Source organism: Cydia splendana, chromosome 2, assembly GCF_910591565.1.
Source record: "Cydia splendana chromosome 2, ilCydSple1.2, whole genome shotgun sequence".
Lineage (NCBI taxonomy): Eukaryota > Metazoa > Arthropoda > Insecta > Lepidoptera > Tortricidae > Cydia > Cydia splendana.
Genome location: NC_085961.1, coordinates 12,440,769 through 12,464,875, shown reverse-complemented (window position 1 = coordinate 12,464,875; position 24,107 = coordinate 12,440,769). Strand labels below are relative to the sequence as shown.

The window sequence follows — 24,107 nt, the reverse complement described above, 5'->3', positions numbered from 1 at the left end:
ACCGGAAGTGGCCTTCTTTTTCGTACTTTCGGCAAGTTCCGCCGTGGCAGACTATCGAATTCGGACTTAGCATAACTTTTCTGGGAAACCATTGTGCATTTCATCGTGGTATCAAGTCGGTTAGAAATTTTGCGGCCGGCTCTTCTACTACAAGCACGGTTGCAAGCCGACGAGTGCGAGCGCGAGCAGGATAGCTAAAACATCCTACGCCTGATTTCTTTCGCGCGGACGAGACGCCACGCCGCGGCAAAATTTTGCAACACGCTCGTGCCGCGGTTCGAGGCTGTGGCTTGAATTTAATAAAAAAAAAAAAAATCATTTATTTCGGACCACAAAAATCCATAACAGGTTAGTAAACATGTACATGCAGGGCTTGTAATTTAGACTATGTTAGTACTTAATTTATTAGATACCTATCTACCTACTACATTTTTTCATAGGGAGCTAAGGAACGGTGCAGGTTCGACCAGTGCTGCATATAGCGACTATCGAGCCTACCCGCTATCGCACTCAGGATACTGTTGCTACTGTCAAGCACTCTGCGACGCGTCGCGGCGGCACGCCTTCTTATTGTAGCAGAGAAGCTGTCTACCTGCGCGTCCGCGAACATGCCTGACGCGCTGCAGAAGCGTGGCAGACGCAACAGTACCCTGAAAGCGTTGTTAAACTGAACCCTTAGGGCGCTGATCGATCTTTGCGAATAATTAGCCCATAGGCTGCAGCTATAAAGAGAGGTACAGTAGGCTCTAAAGAGTGTAATTTTGACCTGAGCTGTACAGCCTCTGAACCTATGTGCTATCATATTCGCTCTTATCGCCAGCGCCCTACGTTCCCTATCTATATCTGCGTCGTCACGCAAATTTTCATTGACTAAGTGGCCTAAATACTTGACACATGTCACTCGTTTAAGGGGTGTGCCATTTAGATATAGCGGTGGTACAACTGATGGACTTTTCGTCCCAGACTTAAAAACCATAAGTTCACTTTTAAGAGCATTATATCTGAGGCCATGTTTACATGCATATTTCTCACATAGTTTTAACAATATTTCAAGCCCTCCCGGTGAGGGACTCAACAGCACCATGTCGTCCGCATAGCTAATATTATTCATACATACACCGCTAATATGACAGCCGACATGTATGCTGCTGAGTTCCTCGATGAGAGCATTTATGTACAGGTTGAAGAGCTTAGGAGACGTTCTCCCACCCTGTCTCACTCCGCACTCCAACCTGTATTCCTCTGACATGTCTTTTCCCCATCTGACAACATTAACTTGACACAAGTACCAACTCCTAAGTATATGCACAATATCCATAGGGACCCCCGCCTCTTCTAACTTGGCCCACAAGAGCTCATAGTTAACCAGATCGAACGCCTTGGAGAGATCCAGGAAACATGCATATATAGGAGTCTTCCTGTGTGTATAGTATTCGACGGTGTGCTTGAGGCTCAGTATCGCGCTCTCAGTAGATAGTTTGGGTCGAAACCCAAACTGCGCATCACTGATTTGTATATATCTATCAAGCTGAGCATCAAGCACCGCGTCAAACACTTTAGCCACCACAGTTGCTAGAGAAATTGGTCTATAATTGGCCAGCTTCGCTATGTCACCTGTCTTATTTTTTACAATAGGAACAACCAATGTGCGAATCATATCAGGTGGTAGGTAAGCATGGCTGATACAAAGTGAGAAGAACATGGCAAGAACCCTGGGCAGATGTGGCCCAGCATGTTGCAGATGCTCAATGCTAAGCCCATCATGCCCAGGGGACTTGCCCCTCTTCATATTTTTAATTACTTTACTTACCTGGTTTGCTGTAATTTTAGTAGTACACACAGACCCAGCTGACCCTACCACCTCCCTTCTGGGTTCTGCACTAAGGACTTGACAGAAAAATGATTCATAAACAAATTGGCTATTTTTACAGGATTGGTCTCATTTTCAATACTCACAGAGAGCCCCGGCCTGTAATTTAATCTGTTAGTACTCTTCCAAAAATTGCGAAAATCATTTTTACCATGATAAGAAGCCAACCGGTCCAATTTAATTTGGTCCTGATGTTGCTGGCACCATTTTAATCTAGCTTTAAAAACTTTGCGACTTACACACATGGAATCATATAATTGACCAGAACGGGGCTTACCACTAGCCACCCAGATCTGAAATCTAAGCCTGGCCTCTCTGTGAGCCTCACCCACATGTTTATTCCAACCCATTATATGTTTATTTTTCCTATTCTGCAAGTCATTTTTACAGAATACTGAGGCCGAACTAAGGGCACAAATTATGTCACTATACAACTTATTAATAACTTCCCTATGCAAGTTGTCATTACCAACATTACAATAGCTATCTGCACATTCACTGAGCTGTGTAGGAAAGTCAATAACTTTTAGCAAATCATTACATTTACATTCATATTTGATAATATCACTAGGTTGTTTGTCACCCCAGAAAACTTTTGACCTATCAATATTACAATTATATATTTTTGAATGAGTTACATCCAAGTTACATTCAATGACTTCTAGTGGGAAATGGTCAGACCAATAAACATTATACATTACATATATTTTAGAAATAGTAGACCAGGCCGCCTGAGTCACCACACAGTGGTCCAGCCAGCGCTCACATCCATGACTGTCACTCACATATGTATAGGTACCAGTGTCGGGCCCAAGCATTTCTTGGTCTGCACAGATCCACTGACTGTCCTCACAAAAACTCATAAGTTCCTTGTGAAAGGGTTCATTAGGGTGAGCATTGAAATCCCCTAACACATAAGCAGCATCTACCTCGCTGTCCTCGATAATAGCATGTAATGTACTCACACACTCCACAAAGATTGGCAAGTTTTCAGCGGAATCGGTCGGCATATACACACTGAATATCACAACACGTTTAGAGCCTACATTAATTTGAATACCACTAATAAAGCTGGAAACAAATTATCGGACGCGGCTGACGGGCGCGACATAAAAGTGTGCACAGTGTTCGGGACGTGGCTTGCGGCTGACAGGAACATCCAGCGCGCCAGATTTCTGTCGGATGTCCGAAGGCTCAAGGTCAGCACAAGGTTACGTCCACGGCTTACCTCCGATAGTTTGCACAGTTCAGTGTATATTCATTATCTAGATACCTATAAGTCGCGGCTGTGAGCCGCGTCCGTCAGCCGCGTCCGATAATTTGTTTCCAGCTTAATACAGGTTCGTTTGGCGCGCGGTTTTAAAATAATCTGTATTGATCTTATCACTACGTAATTTCGGTAAGGCAATTAGTTGCCTTAGTTAGGTTAGGGCAAGCCCGGCTTTTGGGCTTGTATGGAAGTCACGCCACTGATACTACTGGGATTTCGTATTTCGATGCGACGCAGACGACGAATTTTTCTATCTTTAAAGGGCTGTAAACTTTGAACCACTTCAGGTAGGTACTCCTAATTTTCAGGAAATACGTGTTATTGTTACTTTATTTCTTGGAACAACTATTATAAAAAAATATGTTAAAAAATATGGGTGTTCATACAAGGAACTCATTAGGGTAGCTATGTAGGCTAATATTGGCCGCCATCTTGAATATCTCACTTCCGGTCATGATTTCGATGGGGCAACCGGCAAATTCGGATTCAGCGAGGTCTAATTAGGTTAAAATAACCCGGTTGCCAAAAAGTAATATGATTTGCCAGTCGCATCAAGAAGGAGAGCGATTTTGAATTCTTTTGTCTAGACTAGCGGGCGGCAACAGGCGGCCCGCGAGCCTCCCTGGTTATTTTGTATGTAATATTGCCTAACGACAATGTCTGCTAAAGTCACAAATATTACCAAAGTGCGGCCCGCGTGTACTTCGTTAACTACTATTACACTCGGCGCTGGCTATAGCCAGTTCCTTTGCTTGAACTTGACTTGACACGCTGCCGCGTGTCTAGATATGGCCCTTGGCTGCTAAAAGGTTGCCGACCGCTGGTCTAGACTATATGACATACATACATATGACATATGTAAAGTTGTGAAAGAGTTAGCTACTAAGAGATCGTCACTGTTTACAATCTTATCACTCTTATTATCAATGACGGACTATCTTTCACACATTTATAGGTACTCGTAGTTCACAAGATTTTCTATTAACAATACGATTAGACGCGATACACAAATGTTTGTATTGTTTCAATAGGTACTGAATTTGTAGTCTAATTTATACTGGCGTTAAAAAAAAACTTAATAACTTTTATTTATAAACGCACGTTTACTCTAACAAGGCTTTGATAATCGTTTGTCCTTATCCATCATTCATTTGTGTTTTTAAGAAAGGACAGAATTTAACAAAGATTTGCTAAGTTTTGTGAATAAAAAATAAACCTACCTTTATTAAGGAGGTAGCTGAACGGTAGGTAACAGTACGTACGTAACAGGCTTCTACTGGAGGTCTTGGGACCAACTGTAGCTCGTACCAATGAGTTTCACGAAGCTTATGGACGAGATATCATTATTCATTTGATATTAACCAGTTGTTTTTCGGTGAATGAAAACATCGTAAGGAAATAGTTTTATTTTAGTACCTACTCTTATTTTGTGGTTTAAATCTCTTGCAGAGCTTATGCATTATCCCATTCCGTATTAGGTACATCAGGTAGCAGCGTTAATTTTAGAAAAAAATATGATCATGAATTATTTTAATCATTTTTGTAAATTTCCATAGGTAATAGATTGATGCAGATTGATTAAATCGTCCCGAATAAATGGAGAATTTCAAAGAAAAAATCTTGAAGTGGTCGCACAAAATTGCTGGCGAGCAGAAATTTCATGTGGGTTATAAAGTAAACGTGCAGCAAGTCACGGGAATGGGTTACTCCAGTGCTACTTTCAAAATTATGATCTCTGAACCAAACCGAGACCTAAAAATGTTCGCCAAAATAGCTAACATTATGGACGACTTAAGGAACACTTCCTACATAAGATTATTTACCGATGAGTTACATTTTTATACAGATATTGCAAAAATATTCAGAGAATTAGAAAATCAGTATAATGTTCCGGAAGAGGACAGATTTCTGATGCCCAAATGTTATGGTGGCGAACCTAAACCTAAAGAAGAGACAATCATATTAGAGGACTTGAGTCCCAGCGGATTTGCAAGTGTCGACCAACGATTGCCCTTCGACTGGGAATTTGCTTCGAAAGCCGTAGAGCAGTTAGCAAAATTCCATGCTTTTTCCTTTGCCTATGGGGTGCTAAGTCCTGCTGGTTTAACTCAAATGCTAGAAAGCAAGCCGTATCACGTGTTTGATTCGCAAGTTATGAGGAGGTTGGGGTATGAGCAGACGGTGCCGGTGGCAATAGATGTTCTAGGAGAGGCCGATCTAAAGCGGTTAACGCAGCAGTATCTAGAGAGCAAAGACCGTTTCTCTGAGCTTTCGTGCTTGTACCGAAGCGCCACGCCTCGCGTGCTGGCGCACGGAGACTACAAGATCAACAACCTCATGACCCGCTACCATGTTAGTTTATTTCCGGAAAAATAAAATAATTGTTGTCGACTGGACACTATGAGATTGTCATCGGGCTCCTAACCTATATTTTTTGCAGGAGGGGCGCCTGGAGATGGCTACGGTGGACTTCCAAAATATCCACTCGAGCAGCCCTGCCACTGATCTAGTGTATCTGATCATGTTGGGTTCTGACGAGAACTTCCGAGCGCATAACCTGTGTAGGCTTCTTGACCACTACTATGCAGAGTTGGAGCGCGCACTTCGTCGCTTGCATATGCGCATCGAAAACATTTACCCCAAGGATATGTTCGAGGAAGATTGGAAACAGGTCACTATTTATGTTATTTAACCGACCAATATTCAAAATTCAAAATGAGGAAGTTTCACAATTCGGTCTCAGAATTTGATGGCATTCAAACTGTTTAGCTAAGTCGATTTTTTTCGGTTATTATTATTGTTAAGTTGCCCGAGACGAATCTGAAGAACTATTAGCACCCACACACTTTTCTATTACAAAATAGTATTTTAATTAAGTGTGCCTACTGCGATTGAGCATTAATGTATTTTCCGACAGGCGCTTCCGATCGGATTAATCGTTGCACTGATGGTCCTGCCGATAATACTAGCAGATCCAGCAGCCGTGGCAGCCGGGCAGGCAAAGGAAACCACTGAAATGGTTCGCCCCAACGCGACTCTTCGTTCGCGTCTAACGGGAATAGTTCGAGACTACGTGGCATGGGGGATCCTAATTAAATGAAGTACATCACAGGCTACATTTTTTTATAATAATCTTGAATTTACTGGGAGGATTGGCGGTAGAGTATGTGCGGAAAGAGAAGAGTCGTGGAATGATAATGATAGTCTGCTGTAACGATCTGTCCTTAACCGAATAAAGAGAAAAACAAAAACAAAGTCCTAAAATTATTTAGATTTTCAGGTACCTACTTTACAATGATCCGAACTATCCGAAGGGCTTTCGAGGTGGAAAACTTGGATTTATTATTACCATTTCATCATTTAACACTTTCATCATAAAAAAACTAAACTAAGTTCCTTATTTATTTTGATGTTAGGCAAAATGTACCAATTCCATAGGCTAAATTATAAAACAAAATCATAATTATTTGGCAATAAATGTAAAAAATAACTTTCTTAATGAACCAATCGCTATAATATTCTGATGTTGACATCGTAGTGAAGTTAGATTTGCTATTTTAAATTAACTATATATAAAAAATTTAGGGGATCTTATACTTAGTTTTCAAACGTCCAAAAATGGAGTTCTAGCATTTTCAAACCATTCAAGTAGTGGAAGTAGTAAAAAAATCAGTGGTAGCAATGGTAGGTATATCTTAGATTCCATCAACTCTCAATAGCCCTTACACCCTGGCGGGTGCTGCCTTTGCGTGCGTCCCATGACACGGGTAAGGGCAGCATCCGGTCGGTGTACCCCTTACATTTCATTAAAGTGTCAAAAGGGCCTCTACGTGTTGGCTTCGGCTCCGCGCACGCCTCCCAAAGGTCCGGAACACCATTGTTCCGTGATGGGAAAGATATACTTGAGAGACTCTCGACACATAGACCCAAAGAGCGAGTAAATGTCAAAAAACGTCGACACTAACGCTCCTAGCGGATTTTTGTCACAAAACTTTACGTATGGGTGCGTGGCACACATGCATAGTAGTAATAAAGACTGGCGCCTTTTTCCTTGACCGTAAACAGTGAACTACAATGAGGGTTCCATTCTTTCACCTTCTTGCAAAGCAATCACGTGAAAAATGAATACACCTCATTGTAGTGCACTGTACACGGTCAAGGAAAAAGGCGCCAATATATTATGTACTATAATACATATTCATTCAGTGACGATTTACTACCTAGACCAGTATTTTATAAATGTTCATACCAAAGAATATTTTAGTCGCAAAAGTAAAAACACGATGTGTAAAAATATCATTTATTTTTCATTACTTACATGCGTAACAAACCAAAAAAATATTTTCTAAGGGTTCCACTTATTATAATAAATTAGTTCGAAATAATACAAATCCACTATTAAAACTTGGACTTAAATTTGACTAGCTAGCACGAGCCACGAAGCATTGATGCGTTTTGGAGTCATGTTGTTTTAATTCGCACAGCCGAAAAGGCAATAACGTTTCTTTCTCCCAGGCGCACTCATTTTCATCAATTTATAGTGATTATACTATAAATTATTAATTAAAATTACAAAAAATTAGAATCTTCTGTTTGACTTTTATAGTTTGACGGTTACTATGTTCTTTGTTTTAACGTTTCCTTTCACGTAAGGCACTTGGCGAAACTATTTAGTTAAATGTTCTTAATAAAACGATTATATTATTTTAATATAAATACAATTATATTAAGACGATAAAAAAATGTGAGGTACCTAAATTACTGAAAATATTAAACGTTTCATACTTGAAACGAAATTTGTGATAAAAATGCAAAGACAAAGTTTTTTTTCTTTTTAACAATTATGGCCTGGATGCGTGGTTTTTAAGACATCACAGACAAAGCGGTGACACCATCTAGTTGATTTACATGGAAGCATCAGGTGAGGAAATGTTGCTGTAAACATAATGCTGACTGCGCTAGTTTCCATATATAAGGTACCCCTCTTTGAAGTTTCGCCCCCCTGCATAGACCTTTTGAAACGTCAACTGTCACTTCAAGCGGATGTCAAAATTTTTCTTCGAAATATTTATTAATTTTTTAGCTTCGTTAATCCAATATCGGTTTACGCAAAACACAAACAGAAGAGAATATATCTATTGCTCGAAAATTCATCGAACAATCTGTCCTTAAGAGTGAACTACGCCAGCAGCATGCCTAGTACAAATCTTAGAGTTTCTCCTCTATAATGCCAAATAATCACAACAATCGAAGCCATAAGTCGTTCGATTTTGAAAAATAAAATCGTCTTATATAATTCTCGAAAACCTAGTTTCCGGTTACGGATGACTTCCATCACTAGCGGCTCCACTCGACTCCAATCCCAAACTCCTTCCTTAGGCGCCGACATCGACAGCGAAGCTCGAGGGTCTGGCCGGAAACACCATCGAAACGGAAGAAAAGTCTCGCGTCGACGGAGCCCTGTGACATCAGTGTCATTTTGATAGTTACTTTTGTTTGTTTATTTGTGATTTATGTTCTTATGGTTATTTAAGTTACCTTGATGTAAGTTCTGTTTTATACTAATTACTGCCGATGGCTTCACCCCCGCATGCCAACAGCCAGCAAAATTCACAACTAGCCGCTGTGTCGCTCGATGATTTTGTTCAATGCCCTCATTGCCCGGCCCCAAAATTCTTGAAAGGTCGCCGAGGTCTCCACATCCACCAAGGCAAGTGTCACAAACTCACCTTCAGCCAAATTCCCACTATATCTCACCCCTCATCAGCTCCAGCACCTATCATTCACACCAATCTTTCGGATAAACTAAGCTCTTTAAAAAACTCTGTGCCCATTATTAAGCGCATCCCGCGAGGTGCTAGATCTACTGTTTCAAACCACTTAGTAAAAGCTATTGATGACTGCGTAAATGAAAATTCACTATCAAGCTGGGAATACCTGTTAACGTTCTCATACAACATTTTTAACGTTAACAAAGAAGACAAAAAATCTCTGACTTCCAAAATTAAATTAAATTGCACCCGCCCTCACAACATAGACATTAACCATAACACTCACCTTTTCAAACCCAGCCAAATCAATAAGGTAGTCAAATGTAAATTAACCGATGGGGACCACAAAGGCGCTGCCCAACTTCTGTTTTCCAGCGACACATCTGCTCTCAGACACCCCAGAGACTCTGACTGCTCTCCAAAGTAAACATCCGCCGGCACCCGCAGTACCTGACCTTCCCGATACTCCTAGTTCAGCCTTACCATGCCTACAATGCTCGGAAGACGCAGTCCAAATAGCCATCACGTCATTTAAAAATGGCTCTGCAGGCGGCTTAGATGGAATAACCGCACAACATTTAAAAGACCTAACTTCAGGTATGCCTTGTGGCCAAAGTAATCACTTACTTGCAAGCATTGCTCGCCTAGTTAACTTGATGCTTGCAGAAAAAGTTAATCCTTCTATTCTACCAACCCTCTACGGCGCTAATCTCTGCGCCTTGAAAAAAAAAAGATGGAGGAATCAGACCTATCGCCGTAGGCTCAACCTTCCGCAGACTAACCTCCAAAATTTGGTGTAAATATATCATTTCGGACCTAGAAAAAAAATTTCAACCCATACAACTCGGTTTCGGAAGCAAAGGTGGTTGCGAAGCAGCCGTCCACGCCTGTCGAACTTTTCTGCATAGCCCCGAATGCCAGGTACTGCTCAAAGTCGACGTCAAAAATGCTTTCAATTCAGTAGACAGAGGCGCCCTGTTGACAGAAATCCAAAAACATAGTCCTAGTATCTATCCATACATGTGGCAGTGCTATAGCTCCCCCACAAAACTGTCCTACAAAAAAAAAACAATATCCTTTCCTGCGTTGGCTGTCAACAGGGTGACCCTCTAGGGCCGGCCATCTTCAGTCTTGCTATTCATCCTATTATTTCGGCACTAAATTCCAAATTCAACGTTTGGTACCTCGACGATGGTAGCTTAGGAGACGAAGCGAATTTCGTTCTTAATGATCTTTTATCCATCATCAACCAATTCAAATCAATAGGACTAGAACTGAACACAAACAAGTGCGAACTCTATATCAACCCAGACATTTCAGACAAGCTACAAATCAAACAAAATTTTGAAAACATCTGCCCAGGTATTAAAATCCTGCAAAAAGACTCACTCTGCCTGCTGGGTGCACCTGTTTTCGAGGAATCATTTCCTGATTTCATAAAGTCAAAAGTTGAAATTTTTTCAGAATTCTCGGGCCGACTCCTCGAAATTAATTCCCACATGGCACTCTGTATTCTTCGTTCCTGCCTTTTCGTTCCCAAATTGACGTATTCCCTACGCTGCAGTCCCTTATGGAAGTATCCAAACATAACCGCATCCATAGACTTAGGCCCCGTTCGCACGGCAGCTTTTTCAACGCGCGTTAAAAAAGCGTTTGAATGACACCAATGGATAACCATGTATGTATTCACACGAAGGCGGTTTTTAAGCGCGGCGCTTTTTTATCGAGCACTGTTCGATTTTCGGCGTTGAGCGTTGGCGTCAAATTGAATAGAGCATACGGAACTCCGTGTATCTGTTCTCACAAGCGTTAAAAAAGCGCCGGCGCTGCTGTCAGTTGGCTGTCAAGTGTCAATTTTTGGTGTCAATCGTCAAGATTATTATTAGTTTCACCTTAAAAATGTCAACTTATGCTTACAAATTCCTGAAATATTCAAGCTATATTCAAATAATACGTCGTAATAGCAAATAAAGTATGGCTTTGCTGAGATGCGTACGTGGCATTACGACTCACAAGTGATTTTTAAGCGTTCATATGAACACAAATATTGGAAACGGTAAAAAAGCGCCAACGTCGGGTTTTAACGCAACGCTTTTTAAGCTGTCGTGCGAATGGGGCCTTAATACTGCACACTCAGCTGGAAAAGAATTTAAATGTCAAAATTAACGATCGCCAATTCCTCCATGCCATCCTACCAATTAGATTCGGAGGACTCGGTATCCGTCAAATTTCAGGTGTCGGCTTACCCGCATTTCTGTCCTCAGTACATAGTACGCTCACCCTCGTAGGCAAAATCCTTACGCCATCACTCCGTGGTTTCGAGGTAGCGTACTTGTCTGAGGCAGAAGACGCCTGGAAAATAGCCTGCCCTGGAAGAGATCTACCCATAGATAAATCAGTTCAGAGAATCTGGGATCAACCTATCTGCACACAAGTACATTCCCACATCCTAAACTCTTGCCCCACCAGCCAGGAAAAAGCACGCATTCTGGCTGTTTCGGAAAGAGAATCCGGTTCCTGGTTACATGCTCTCCCCTCCTCCAATTTTGGTACATTACTCGACAATAATACCCTCAGGCTGGCTGTCGGTCTTCGCCTGGGATCCAACATTGTTTCACCCCATCGCTGCCCCTGCGGAACTTTTGTGGATAGCCTTGGACACCACGGTTTATCATGTCCTAAGAGTGCCGGCCGCCTATCACGCCATGCCTGCCTCAATGACATCCGTCGGGCCTTCGTCAGCGCCAACGTTCCAGCCATCCTAGAGCCACCTGGCCTCGCGCGTGACGATGGCAAGAGGCCCGACGGAATGACCCTTGTGCCCTGGAGTGTGGGACGGGCCCTTATTTGGGACGCAACGTGTGTGGACACCCTGGCACCGTCCCACCTCGGTTCGACATCATTGAGAGCGGGCGCGGCGGCCGCAGCTGCTGAGGGGGCAAAATGCCGCAAATATATAGCTCTCACTGACCGGCATATATTTGCGGCATTTGCAGTCGAAACTCTGGGACCGTGATGCCCAGGGGCCCATAAACTAGTTCGGAAAATTTCAAATAAAATATTCGAGGTCACCGGGGACCGTAGGGCTGGCTCGTTCCTCGCCCAGGGGGAACGCAGCCAGCCTTATGGGAACCCTTCCACAGGGTTCGGACCTGGGTGATCTAGCCTAATATATACATATTGGGCTAGGTCACCCACATAATGTTTTATTTATTTTTTTAGGTATTAGTTTTAGTTTTGTAGGTAGTTTTAATTTTAGGTAAATTTTTATTGTAAGTTTGTTATTTATTATGTTTATGGTTTTAATAAATTACCCTCTTAGAGATGCAACGGATAGTTGTTTCGCCGGATACCGGATATTCGGCCTGACCATCGGCCGAATATTCAGTATCCGGCCGCCGAATATTCGGCCGGCCGAACTATACCTACATTTCGGTTTTTCAGGTGCATATTGTGCAGGTTTTGACACTTTTGACCCGTTTCGTAGTTAACGTTCGCGCGGACTCATTTCGGGGTTTGAAATGAGTGCGCGTGCAAGTGAATGTAATGTTTAAAAAATTGTTTTAAACTAATAAACGGGTACGATTATGACCGTGACTGTTTCTTAGATCCAATTTGTTTACTCCGAAATCAAGCAATGTTACTATCCGGTATCCGGCAGGATATTAAAATAATGGCCGGATACCGGATAGTAGCCGCATATCCGGTGCATCTCTACTATATCTACGTCTATAAAATTGTCACTCGGTCGTTTTTGAATATTATATGGCTGCTATTTAACTGATCACCAGATTTAGTAAAATTTTATACCAAAAAAATATATTTTACCACCCTAAAATAATAAATGATCACTAACATTATAACACCATTTTAATGTAAAATGATTACCAATTTTATTACATTTTACTATCCTATTAAAGGAAATGACACCAAACTAATCATTATTAACCCAAAAATAGTATATGATTACCAAATTTCAAACCCCATTTTAATGTGAAATGATAACCAAATTTTTACATCTTACTATCCTATTAAAGAAAATGACACCAAAATAATCATTGTAAACCCAATAATAGTAAATGACCACCAAAATTAGAACTCCATTTTAATGTAAAATTATAACCAAATTTTTAAATTTTGCTATTCTATTAAAGCAAATTACTCCAAAATAATCATTGTAAAGTGAGTGTAATGTTTAAAAAATTGTTTTAAACTAATAAACGGGTACGATTATGACCGTGACTGTTTCTTAGATCCAATTTGTTTATTCCGAAATCAAGCAATGTTACTATCCGGTATCCGGCAGGATATTAAAATAATGGCCGGAGAGGCAGGATACCGGATAGTAGCCGCATATCCGGTGCATCTCTACTATATCTACGTCTATAAAATTGTTACTCGGTCGTTTTTGAATATTATATGGCTGCTATTTAACTGATCACCAGATTTAGTAAAATTTAATACCAAAAAAATATATTTTATCACCCTAAAATAATAAATGATCACTAACATTATAACACCATTTTAATGTAAAATGATTACCAATTTTATTACATTTTACTATCCTATTAAAGGAAATGACACCAAACTAATCATTATTAACCCAAAAATAGTATATGATTACCAAATTTCAAACCCCATTTTAATGTGAAATGATAACCAAATTTTTACATCTTACTATCCTATTAAAGAAAATGACACCAAAATAATCATTGTGAACCCAATAATAGTAAATGACCACCAAAATTAGAACTCCATTTTAATGTAAAATTATAACCAAATTTTTAAATTTTGCTACTCTATTAAAGCAAATTACTCCAAAATAATCATTGTAAACCCAAAAATACCTAGTAAATGACCACCAAAATTGTAACCACATTTTAATTAAAAATGTGCAAATATTTAAAAATATATCGTTATCCTATTAAATTAATGAATCCACTTCGTCACCTTTCTCTAGTAGCATTTTATTTCTGTAACAGTCGCAGTTCTAACCTAACCTAACGCACTTTTCTAGTAGCATTTCGTTTCTGTAAGGGTCGCAGTTCAAACCTAACCTAACCCACTTTTCTAGTAGCATTTCTTTTCTGCTAGGGTCGCAGTTCAAACCTAACCTAACCCACTTTTCTAGTAGCATTTCGTTTCTGTATGGGTCGCAGTTCAAACCTAACCTAACCCACTTTTCTAGTAGCATTTCTTTTCTGTAAGGGTCGCAGTTCAAACCTAACCTAACCCACTTTTCTAGTAGCATTTCGTTTCTGTAAGGGTCGCAGTTCAAACCTAACCTAACCCACTTTTCTAGTAGCATTTCTTTTCTGTAAGGGTCGCAGTTCGAACCTAACCTAACCCACTTTTCTAGTAGCATTTCTTTTCTGCTAGGGTCGCAGTTCAAACCTAACCTAACCCACTTTTCTAGTAGCATTTCGTTTCTGTAAGGGTCGCAGTTCAAACCTAACCCACTTTTTAGCAGCATTTCGTTTCTGTAAGGGTCGCAGTTCAAACCTAACCTAACCTACTTTTCTAGTAACATTTCGTTTCTGTATGGGTCGCAGTTGAAACCTAACCTAACCCACTTTTCTAGTAGCATTTCGTTTCTGTATGGGTCGCAGTTGAAACCTAACCTAACCCACTTTTCTAGTAGCATTTCGGTTCTGTGAGGATCGCAGTTCTAACCTAACCTAACCCACTTTTCTAGTAGCATTTCGTTTCTGTAAGGGTCGCAGTTCAAACCTAACCTAACCCACTTTTCTAGTAGCATTTCTTTTCTGCTAGGGTCGCAGTTCAAACCTAACCTAACCCACTTTTCTAGTAGCATTTCGTTTCTGTATGGGTCGCAGTTCAAACTTAACCCACTTTTCTAGTAGCATTTCTATTCTGTAAGGGTCGCAGTTGAAACCTAACCTAACCTACTTTTCTAGTAACATTTCGTTTCTGTATGGGTCGCAGTTGAAACCTAACCTAACCTACTTTTCTAGTAGCATTTCGTTGCTGTATGGGTCGCAGTTGAAACCTAACCTAGCCCACTTTTCTAGTAGCATTTCGGTTCTGTGAGGATCGCATTTCTAACCTAACCTAACCCACTTTTATAGTAGCATTTCGTTTCTGTAAAGGTCGCAGTTCAAACCTAACCTAACCTACTTTTCTAGTACCATTTCGTTTCTGTAAGGGTCGCAGTGCTAACCTAACCTAACCCTCTTAACTGATAGCAGTTTAACCTACTTTTCTAGTAGGAGTAACGAGGATGGTGCGGTGCGGGATACGGGGGGTTGAGCGGGAGGGGCTAGTAATTTTGGCATTAGTTTACTTTATTTGGTAATATGTATACATTTTTTGGTAATCATAGTGGTTTATTTAGGTGAAAATATCGCATTAATTTGGTCTTCAAGATTTGGTGATCATTAATGATTTTTGGTGATCATTTAATATATTTGGTATTTGAATACAATTTGAAGTGCAGTCGTTATTAAAACGGTGGTACTTTTGTATTTTTAGGCCTTATTTTTTTGGTGTTCAATAATTTTTTTTGGTAAGCATGATTTTTTTATTTAGGGTACCAAAGTATTTTTTGGTGGTCATTATATTTGTAGCCATATTATATTATAAAAATAATCATTCATGATTATCAATCGATTGACAGAAAAACCCTTTGATGTATCATATCATATCGTAAAGTATTTAAGATAAACACAGTAAGATTATAGTCGAGATTGAAGTATTGTGGGCTTGAAATTAGTTCGCTCGTGTAAACACAGACTGATTGTTTAAATACTTTGCAATTCGATCAGTGTTAGGTATAATGGGGAAGTGGCTTCTTTATGACTTGGTGATGACTGTGTTACTTATAGCGGATTCGCAAGGTATTTTTTACAAATGTAAAAAAAAGCGTTACATTCCGTTGAAATATTGATTGTAGTGTAGGTAATCAACTAGATTTTTAACAGAGTCGACGCTGCGAATAATTGGAGGAGATGAGGCCCCTCCCAAGTTCGGATATTTCCACGCTTCACTACAAAACTTAACCGGACACCATGTTTGTGGGGGCGCCGTGGTATCCGACCGACACGTGGTGACAGCGGCACATTGTCTTCAAGGGTATTAGACACATATATGATGTAAGCTTTTCTATCTACAGTATATCTAGAGGACTAATAGTTTTACATGTTTCAGTGCTGAACCACAATACATTAAAGCCGTAGTGGGGACGACGAACCTGGATGAGGGAGGCAATTCATACGATCTTGAATCTATACGCATCTTCAATGATTTTAATTATAGCAGCAGGGCCAATGATTTAGCAATTCTTAAATTGGCTAAGCCTTTTAATTCAAATGACGTTGAAATAATAGAGATAGATCAAATGAACTTAAATGAAAACGATGAAGTCACTTTAACTGGCTTTGGCGCTCAAGAGGTTGATATATTTTGTTGCCACTGCACTGGCCCAATATTACAGGGTATACGTTTCACTTTTATCAACTGAAATTTGAACATTATTATAGAAACATTAAGTCTAATTTCAACTATCTTGAAAATGTAACATAGAACTTTGTAATATTAAGCCAGTGACTGTTCTTCCTGATCTGTAGATGATTTTTTTACAATTTAAATATGTTCAAATGTTGTTTTTTTTTAGGTCAATGGTGTATCAAGTCGGTTAATGCACGTTCTAGGACTGACTGTATTCAGTCAAGAAACATGTCAATATGCCATGCGTTATACTCGAGCAGTCGATGAAAATATGTTTTGTACATTCACTAAAATCGGTGAAGGAACCTGCCATGTAAGTTAAAAAAATATGAGAAATTAAGCACGAGAATCTCACAGAATATTGTCTATATTACCATAAAATATTCAGTGACCATAGAGATTCCGGTGCTTAATAGCCTGGTAATATCAGCCCGGGTAGGGTGTGCTATGCTATTATCTCGTGTTGTTGGCCTTACTTGCTCCTGAGATACTTGTTTGTTTCCAGGGTGACTCTGGTGGACCGTTAGTAAAGGATAATAAACTTGTTGGCCTTGTTTCATGGGGAATCCCCTGTGCCGTAGGGTTTCCCGATGTACACACACGAATAGCGCCTTTCTTTGATTGGATTCAGGAACAGATAGAATAGTTTTGATTGAAAATATAAATACTTAATTGATATATAAAACAGCCGGAGTGCCAGTGTTTGACCGTGTGGAGAATACACTACTTACCTACATTATGACATTTACTACGTTCAGTGAGATTATTGAAATTAATTAAATACTGTAATAAAAAAATAAATCTGAAATGTTGCATAATGATAATGAACAAGACTGTAATGTTCCGGTATTATACATATTTATTTTCCACACACTTCATTATTGTATTTTTTTATTTACTTAATGTATTTTTTTGGAACTGCTTAACTTTTGTGAAATTTACCTGAAAAGAAAATAAATAAAATTCGTATGTGCCCAACCTGACGGAGAATTTGAGTCATACAATATTTACAGTATAATTTATACCGCAGCTACCGCAATGGGACTGTGATTACTAAAATACATCACAAATCCATTTGAATGGGCACAGTTGTATTCACACTAATGCGTGGAGTTTTAACTTTTATTTGAATCTACTGATCATTCTGGTAAGGTCCCATATAAATGCAAAAATGCAGGTAGGTAAGTAAATGATAATTCAGAATGATCTTGATTAATGATGATGCAGGTAAGTGAATTGTATGAAATACCGTGTAGGGACGTGACTCCTGCGCGACATCAATAAGGACGGCTAAGGCAGGGCGCCCGTGCGCGCATATGAAAGGAGTCCGGCAGTGCGACAGCGCCTCGATCAGTGTAGAGCACTCACGCACAGACAGCGCAGTTCCAAACATTATCGCGTATCTGCAAGCCTGAAGTAAATGCTGTTTGAGCGCAATATTTTTGCTTTTTTCCTTTTATTTTGAACAATTGAGCGTTCCAGATATAATCTAGTGAGGTAAACGTAAAGCATAAAATATTCAAAACAGCTGATTTGCAACCTGGTGTAAGCGTAAAGAAGACGGATGGACCTTTTTGAGCATTGGTTATTTTAAGGAGAGATGTACTACTGATCTTAATAATATTAATAAGTACCTAAGTCACATTATGTAGGTAAACATATTGTTGAAATCCCTACGGTCCATTCGCCAACCTGACTCCACAACCTGAGGGCAGGCAAAGGTATGCTAGCAATAGCGGGCTTGGCATCGAGACACACTACACCCAAAAAGCGATATAAATGTTACCTCACTAAAAACCAAATCCATCATAGATTTTGGAAACAAGGAAACACAACCGCCTTGTTCCTTAATTATGCTGATTTCTTCATTGATTAGGCTGTGGACTGCCTTTAACACAACATCGACCTGCGAAACGGTAAAGAATAAGCTGTACCAGCGAAGCGAATATCATTCCTTAAAACATGCACAAACATTCAACTTAAAACGGTAATATTTATTAGTAATACCTACCATAACTATTATTGGGCTTGATTGAGGCCATGAAAATAATTTCAACACTGGACAAGAGTCAAGACCGGTGGAGTAAGTGGACAGATGGTACCAAACGGTACGAATGAAACAATTTCCAACTCAGATTATTTACCTGCCTTGGGTGCTTGCCAAGTATGGCCTCGGGTATCGCGTTGACCAGCACTTGATTATCACCAGCGATGGACCATTGAAGGCCCAGCCTTTCGAACTTGTCCCGGTAATTGTGCAAAAATAGTATTTCGTCCCTGCTCAGTTTCAACGAAAAGCCGTCTACTGAAATGCTTTTCCATTGATCTTGGGATAAATAATCTGCACGTACACATGCAAAGGAAACAGTTTTTAGGTGTCTGTGATTTTAGAAACTTGTAAACTATATCGATCTGTAGGAAGCTATATATTATTACTTTGTGATCAAGATATTACCATCCCCAAAACGAAAATTCATATCTTAAGCAATTGCAATACGAGAAGTTCTTTAGTACCTAGCCGAAGTCAGCTCTAACTATACAGTCTTTTGACATGCACTAAGGATACACTACACAACCATAGTTTCTATAGATGATCCGACTGATTGATGATCAAGTCCTTTAAACACAACTACTTTGCAATCAAATGTAATCTTGTTCACATCTGTTATATTATAATTCTAATCCTTCTGTTTATCCGTAGGTTTTTTTTTTATTTACTGACCTGTCATGTTTTGCTCCAGTCTTATTCTTTCATGCACTGCATGCTGGTCGAATAGGACCAAAAAACTATGTGCATCATTAGACTTGCCATTCAAACTAGTGGCAATAAACTTTCTATCAACTTGACCCAGAACCTAAAAATAATATCGATAAATAGAAATACGAGTGTATTCGGCAAAAATAATATAGAAAAGTAATACCTTAGCATTTTGTAAAGATTCTGCATTCAATTTATGACAGAAATTGCTTATAAAGCAAAATAAATAAATGGAAAAGTAATACCTTAGCGTTTTGTAAAGATTCTGCATTAAATGTAAGGCAAGCATTGTCTTTATGCAATTTGATATCTACTCTTTGTATATCTCTTGTAGCAGCTTCTCTTAAGTTTTGAATTTTTGGTTCAAAGATTTCTGAATGTATCTGAACATTTCTTGCAAAATTATTATAAACTGTCTGAAACAACAATATTATTATATCAAAATTTAATATAAATTGTAATAGTGTATAACATAAAACAAAAAATAAATAAACAATCCAAGAAACTTACTGCTTTGAAATAATCTGCATTTAATTCATAGTTACATACATTTTTCATGTTGCAAAGCTCTAATATCGGCGACATTCCTAAAACATGTTAAACCTACGTGAGTTGAAGACATCTATTCTATATCAATTCATATGCAAAGTTAATAATATTGGTCACCTTTGGGAATGTATCGGTGTCTGTTCTTCAAATTAAAGTTATTGGGCTGATAGTTTACATCATCAAGCTCACGAGTGATTTTATTGTTCGAAATAATATTTAAACATTCATCAATACTATCTTCATTTATAGTGAAATTGCGTCTTAATTCTTTTTCGGATTCGAACATCTCTCCGGTTTGAATTTCAGTATTACCTCCAACAGCATTGGGAGAATGAAACATAAAAGTATTTTCTATTATTTCTTCATGGTTTTGTGTATCATCGTAGGTGCCTATAACAGCCTCACACATTCTGATTGGCTCAATTGGTTCAATAACACGTGTTCCAGTGTTAATTAACTGGGAATTAGAAATGAATACAACGTTGTGGTCAAATCTTTCATCATTAGCGGCAGTATTATTCGGTGTATTTATAATAATGGGAGATTTTTCACTATATAGATATTCATTTGGCGTCCGAAGCATATTTGCACCATGAAGATTAGTTGTCCCATAGGTATAAGTTTGAGATAGAAGTTTTTTAAAGCTAGGACTCCCAGTTATGTTTTCGTGTGCAACAGTATAAGTACTCCCAATGCTAATTTTATCATTATTATTGACTGCTGTAACATGTGATGCGTTCAATGCTGATTCATGTGCTTGACATATTTGTGAATCAGTTTCAGTGAAGTGTATAGAATATGATGTTTTCGTCGTTCGTTCCTCATCTGCGAGTTCTAGATTGGTTATTTTTTTGTTATGTATTAGCTCTTTTGTTACTTTTTGTTTCTTAACCACTTTTTTGTCAGTAATTGGCGATGCCAGATTATCTCGTGATGTTTTGCTAATAAATTGTTTCTTTGTCATTTTTTCGAGTAAGTCACATTGCGGTGGTTGTATATGTGTATCTTTCAGGTAGCCATGGCTTTCATATGTTGGGCCCGGTATATCTGAGTGTGTTTCAGTAACGAGAAAATAATTTTCCTGCGGCTGAACTATCTTAGCGCGGTTTAAATTAGCTTCAACATTCTTATGATTAATTATATTCGTAATAGGGCGAAGAAGGTCATTAGACCTCTTAATATCCTTAACGATTGTATTCTCATTATTTTTTGCCATATTTCGTTGCGCTAAAGGCACATATTCGTGGATTATTATTTCATTTATTTTTTTCCGCACAGAGATACTTTTGTTATTTTTAATAATATTGCTGTAATGTACTGTTTCAAGGGTAAATATTTTGCATCGTCTTCTTTTCTTAACTTTGAGCAAGTTATCAACCCTTTTTGCTAAACGATTACACCTAATTTGTACTTTATCAGTTTCTTTTTCAAATTTGGATAAAACTGTATCTCTACGGTTATATACTCTTCCTGGAATCATTTTTGTTGAGTGCGAATGGGCTTCTTTGATTTGTTTTGATATGTAGTTTATATTCGCATTTTTTTTCTTTGTCAAGGGCTTACTCGTTGGTTCTAGAAAGCACTCACCTGTTTCGCTATTGATATTGTTATTTGATTTCTTTGGGATGTTTTTTGTTACATGTGGGCCTTTTTCGTTCTTACGATATTTTTGTTGGTGGATTGAATTTCCTTTGTTTTTATTTGTCATGGGTTTGCTCCTTGTCAATAAACAGGGTGTAACAGCTTCATTATTAATGAAGTGTTTATTGGTAAGTATGCGTAAATCATTTGTTTCGCATATTTTTTCTTGGTCCTTGGCATCTTTAAAGTTTAATTTGCCTTTTGTACGAGGATGATGCTGTTTCTTAACTTTCCGTTTCATTATTTTACCTGTAAGTGTAAATCATAATATTTTAACTACTACCAAAGCTAATGCTTGGTTAGAAATTTAAAAATAGTCAGGTAACTATTAACTTAATTAACAGCATTAACTTTACAAAAATATTAATTACCTTTTACACCATTATGTAAATTAGAGCCATTCATTTTCTTTCGTGGAGAGCCTAATATGTTTTGCATAATTTTCTTGATTTTATTCCTTGTATCCATTTCATGTGGCTTTTTATTTTCTAGTGTATTAATTGGTTGCTTATTAGTCGCTGTCACCTCCACTAAAGTATTATTTACTAGTGTATTCATTGGTTCTTTATTAGATGCTGTTACTTCCACTAAAGTAATATCACCCATGTAAAATTTTACAAGTTTATCTAACAGTTTTTTTATGTGAACCACATTTTTGAATTCTAGACTTGATTGTTTATAATTAGATATAACGTCATAATCGTCTTTTGGACATTTGATAAATATAAAATAGTCTGGAAGCTTATTTTTGGTAAAAAGTTTTTCATCTTCATTGTTGTAACTCTGGGAATTCAATCATAGTTTTGTTAAAACGGCTATTAACTTTGTACACTACTTTTATTGGCTGAGAGAAAGGTACAATCACGGTTCAATCCATCTTAAGAAGCTAATAAATCTACCAAGGTTATTACATATTATTATTACTATTATACAAAACAATGTTATGTGAAAGAAAGCATGAGCATAATAAATCAATCCTATAATTACTTTAATTTTAATGTTTCTTCGTATATGAGCACCTTTCGATAGGTTTTCATTAATTATTCTATGCAAATTTGAGTTGTCAATATACCTTCCATTTACATATATCCATTGATAACCTTTTGCTTCTTCAATATTCATTTGCATAAACCCAGTAACTTTGTACTCATTCTTCTCTACTTGAAATTCTTGCAGATTGTTTGTACAGATATTTAAAACTGATGCAAAAGTCCTAACAATATCTCTGTTCTTGGGAATTTGTGCAACAATTTCATTCACAGAGTTATCTCTTAAGCTAATAGAAGTATTACAATGTATTACAGCTATTTGTTCTAAATAAGTTTTAATGTTTTGGAGTTCTTGCAATGCTTTCACTGCTTTTTTCTGAATAGTAAGATTGTAAAGAAATCCCTTTATTTCTACCTGTAATTAATAAAGCTTAAATTATTAGTAAACTAAAATGGGTTTATAATAGGTACCATAATTTTATTTAGGTCTATACAAACTTACTGTAGTTCCCACTGAAGGTCTTTCTGTCACGATAGAGCATTCCTCTTCTTTACCATTACAAAAATGTTTCATCCAAGTTTCTCCATTATTCAAATGTTTTGAAGTTATTTTAATACTTTGAGAGATTTCTATTAGATTTGCCAGTGATTGCCCATATCGACCATACATTTGAACAGATTCAGATGCATTAGACTTTTCATATTTACTTGTAGTATATCTTTCTCCAAGTATCTTAAAATCATCTTTTGCCATTCCATGTCCATTATCAATCACTTGTATATAATTTTCTTTAATATCAACTCTTATAGCAATGGATGATGATTTAGCATCAAGTGCATTATATACCTAGGTAACAAATATGCATTTAAACTCAATCAATTATTATTGAATGTACTTATTATTTTTTCAGGTTTTTCTTACTATTAATAAAAGATACATACCAATTCTTCCACAGCTTTTTTAAAACTTCTTATCCGAGTAGAAGCGTGGAACTTGGATTGAAGATCTAAAGGTAGTTTTTTTAAAGCCATTTGAACTTAAAGAATAATATTATACTCCTCAACTATAATGTCTGTGGTGGTAACACAAATAAATTCATTATACTTCAATTGTTTACATTTCTGTATTATTTGGTTTGATGTTTTTATAAAAAGAAAGTATAATATATTATTATGTATATGAACAAAATCACCATAAATTCCATGAGGGAATGTTATTCTAGTAAGGTATTAAGAATAAAACTAAAATAATTCAGTGTACGGATTAACTCACGGACGCGAAAGTCAGATTGGCCAAAGCACTTGAAAATAGACAAAGATTTGAGTTTTGACACCAACTGCCGCTGTGTTTTTTTTTATATGGCTTAAATACAAGTTCTTTAAGCCAAATCCCGCACAATATTTATTTTGACCAGGGCCACTACCAACCACTACTTTCTGCATTTGGCCAACGTAATAGCCGTAGTAGACTACCGCACCGCACCGCGATCTTGGTGCGCCGCAACCATAAGTGAGAGCGAGAAAGAAATATTTTTTTACTAAAAGAGATATCTCTTTCTCGCTTTACGGCTTTCATTATTCTGAAAATATGGAATGATTTCATAATATAATTAACAGTACATCTGGTGCTCTATTACGACACCATGTGCTATAATAAGCACATTACGGAACTATGTACGTCTAAAATTTAAAGGGCCATAAGCCCACTCCAGATCCGCCAAATCAACTCCACAAGTGTGGAGAGGGCTATATTATTATGTACCGTCAAACTATGTACGATACACGTGCGAAT

The 24,107-nt window shown here is 38.0% G+C and overlaps 3 protein-coding genes across 4 annotated transcripts; 2 read left to right on the top strand and 1 right to left on the bottom strand.

Annotated features, from left to right (window-relative positions):
- The first annotated feature begins 4,709 nt into the window (after nucleotides 1-4,709).
- Nucleotides 4,710-6,330, top strand: LOC134799280 (uncharacterized kinase-like protein D1044.1). The gene is made up of 3 exons (XM_063771661.1): nucleotides 4,710-5,492; nucleotides 5,581-5,811; nucleotides 6,058-6,330. Exons 1-3 carry the CDS (start codon nucleotides 4,737-4,739, stop codon nucleotides 6,238-6,240), a joined length of 1,170 nt encoding a protein of 389 aa, XP_063627731.1. The 5' UTR covers nucleotides 4,710-4,736; the 3' UTR covers nucleotides 6,241-6,330.
- A 2,202-nt stretch (nucleotides 6,331-8,532) lies between these two features.
- Nucleotides 8,533-17,037, top strand: LOC134804056 (chymotrypsin-1-like). Of its 2 annotated transcripts, none has more exons than XM_063776946.1 (5): nucleotides 8,533-9,508; nucleotides 15,853-16,003; nucleotides 16,079-16,322; nucleotides 16,545-16,691; nucleotides 16,884-17,037. In XM_063776946.1, exons 1-5 carry the CDS (start codon nucleotides 9,247-9,249, stop codon nucleotides 17,022-17,024), a joined length of 945 nt encoding a protein of 314 aa, XP_063633016.1. In that variant the 5' UTR covers nucleotides 8,533-9,246; the 3' UTR covers nucleotides 17,025-17,037. The 2 variants fall into 2 exon arrangements, with proteins under 2 accessions (XP_063633016.1, XP_063633025.1); XM_063776955.1 differs by lacking the exon at nucleotides 8,533-9,508 and adding an exon at nucleotides 15,535-15,768.
- Nucleotides 17,038-17,254: 217 nt separating this feature from the next.
- LOC134803963 (DNA mismatch repair protein Mlh3-like) lies at nucleotides 17,255-23,368 on the bottom strand. Its single transcript, XM_063776808.1, has 12 exons — nucleotides 23,258-23,368; nucleotides 22,818-23,162; nucleotides 22,314-22,730; nucleotides 21,698-22,109; nucleotides 19,803-21,575; nucleotides 19,647-19,723; nucleotides 19,382-19,552; nucleotides 19,101-19,233; nucleotides 18,523-18,719; nucleotides 18,165-18,284; nucleotides 17,628-17,789; nucleotides 17,255-17,320 (listed from the first exon to the last, which is right to left on the bottom strand). The coding sequence occupies exons 1-12, from the start codon at nucleotides 23,345-23,347 to the stop codon at nucleotides 17,270-17,272; spliced, it is 3,948 nt and encodes a 1,315-aa protein (XP_063632878.1). The 5' UTR covers nucleotides 23,348-23,368; the 3' UTR covers nucleotides 17,255-17,269.
- Between the last annotated feature and the right edge of the window lie 739 nt (nucleotides 23,369-24,107).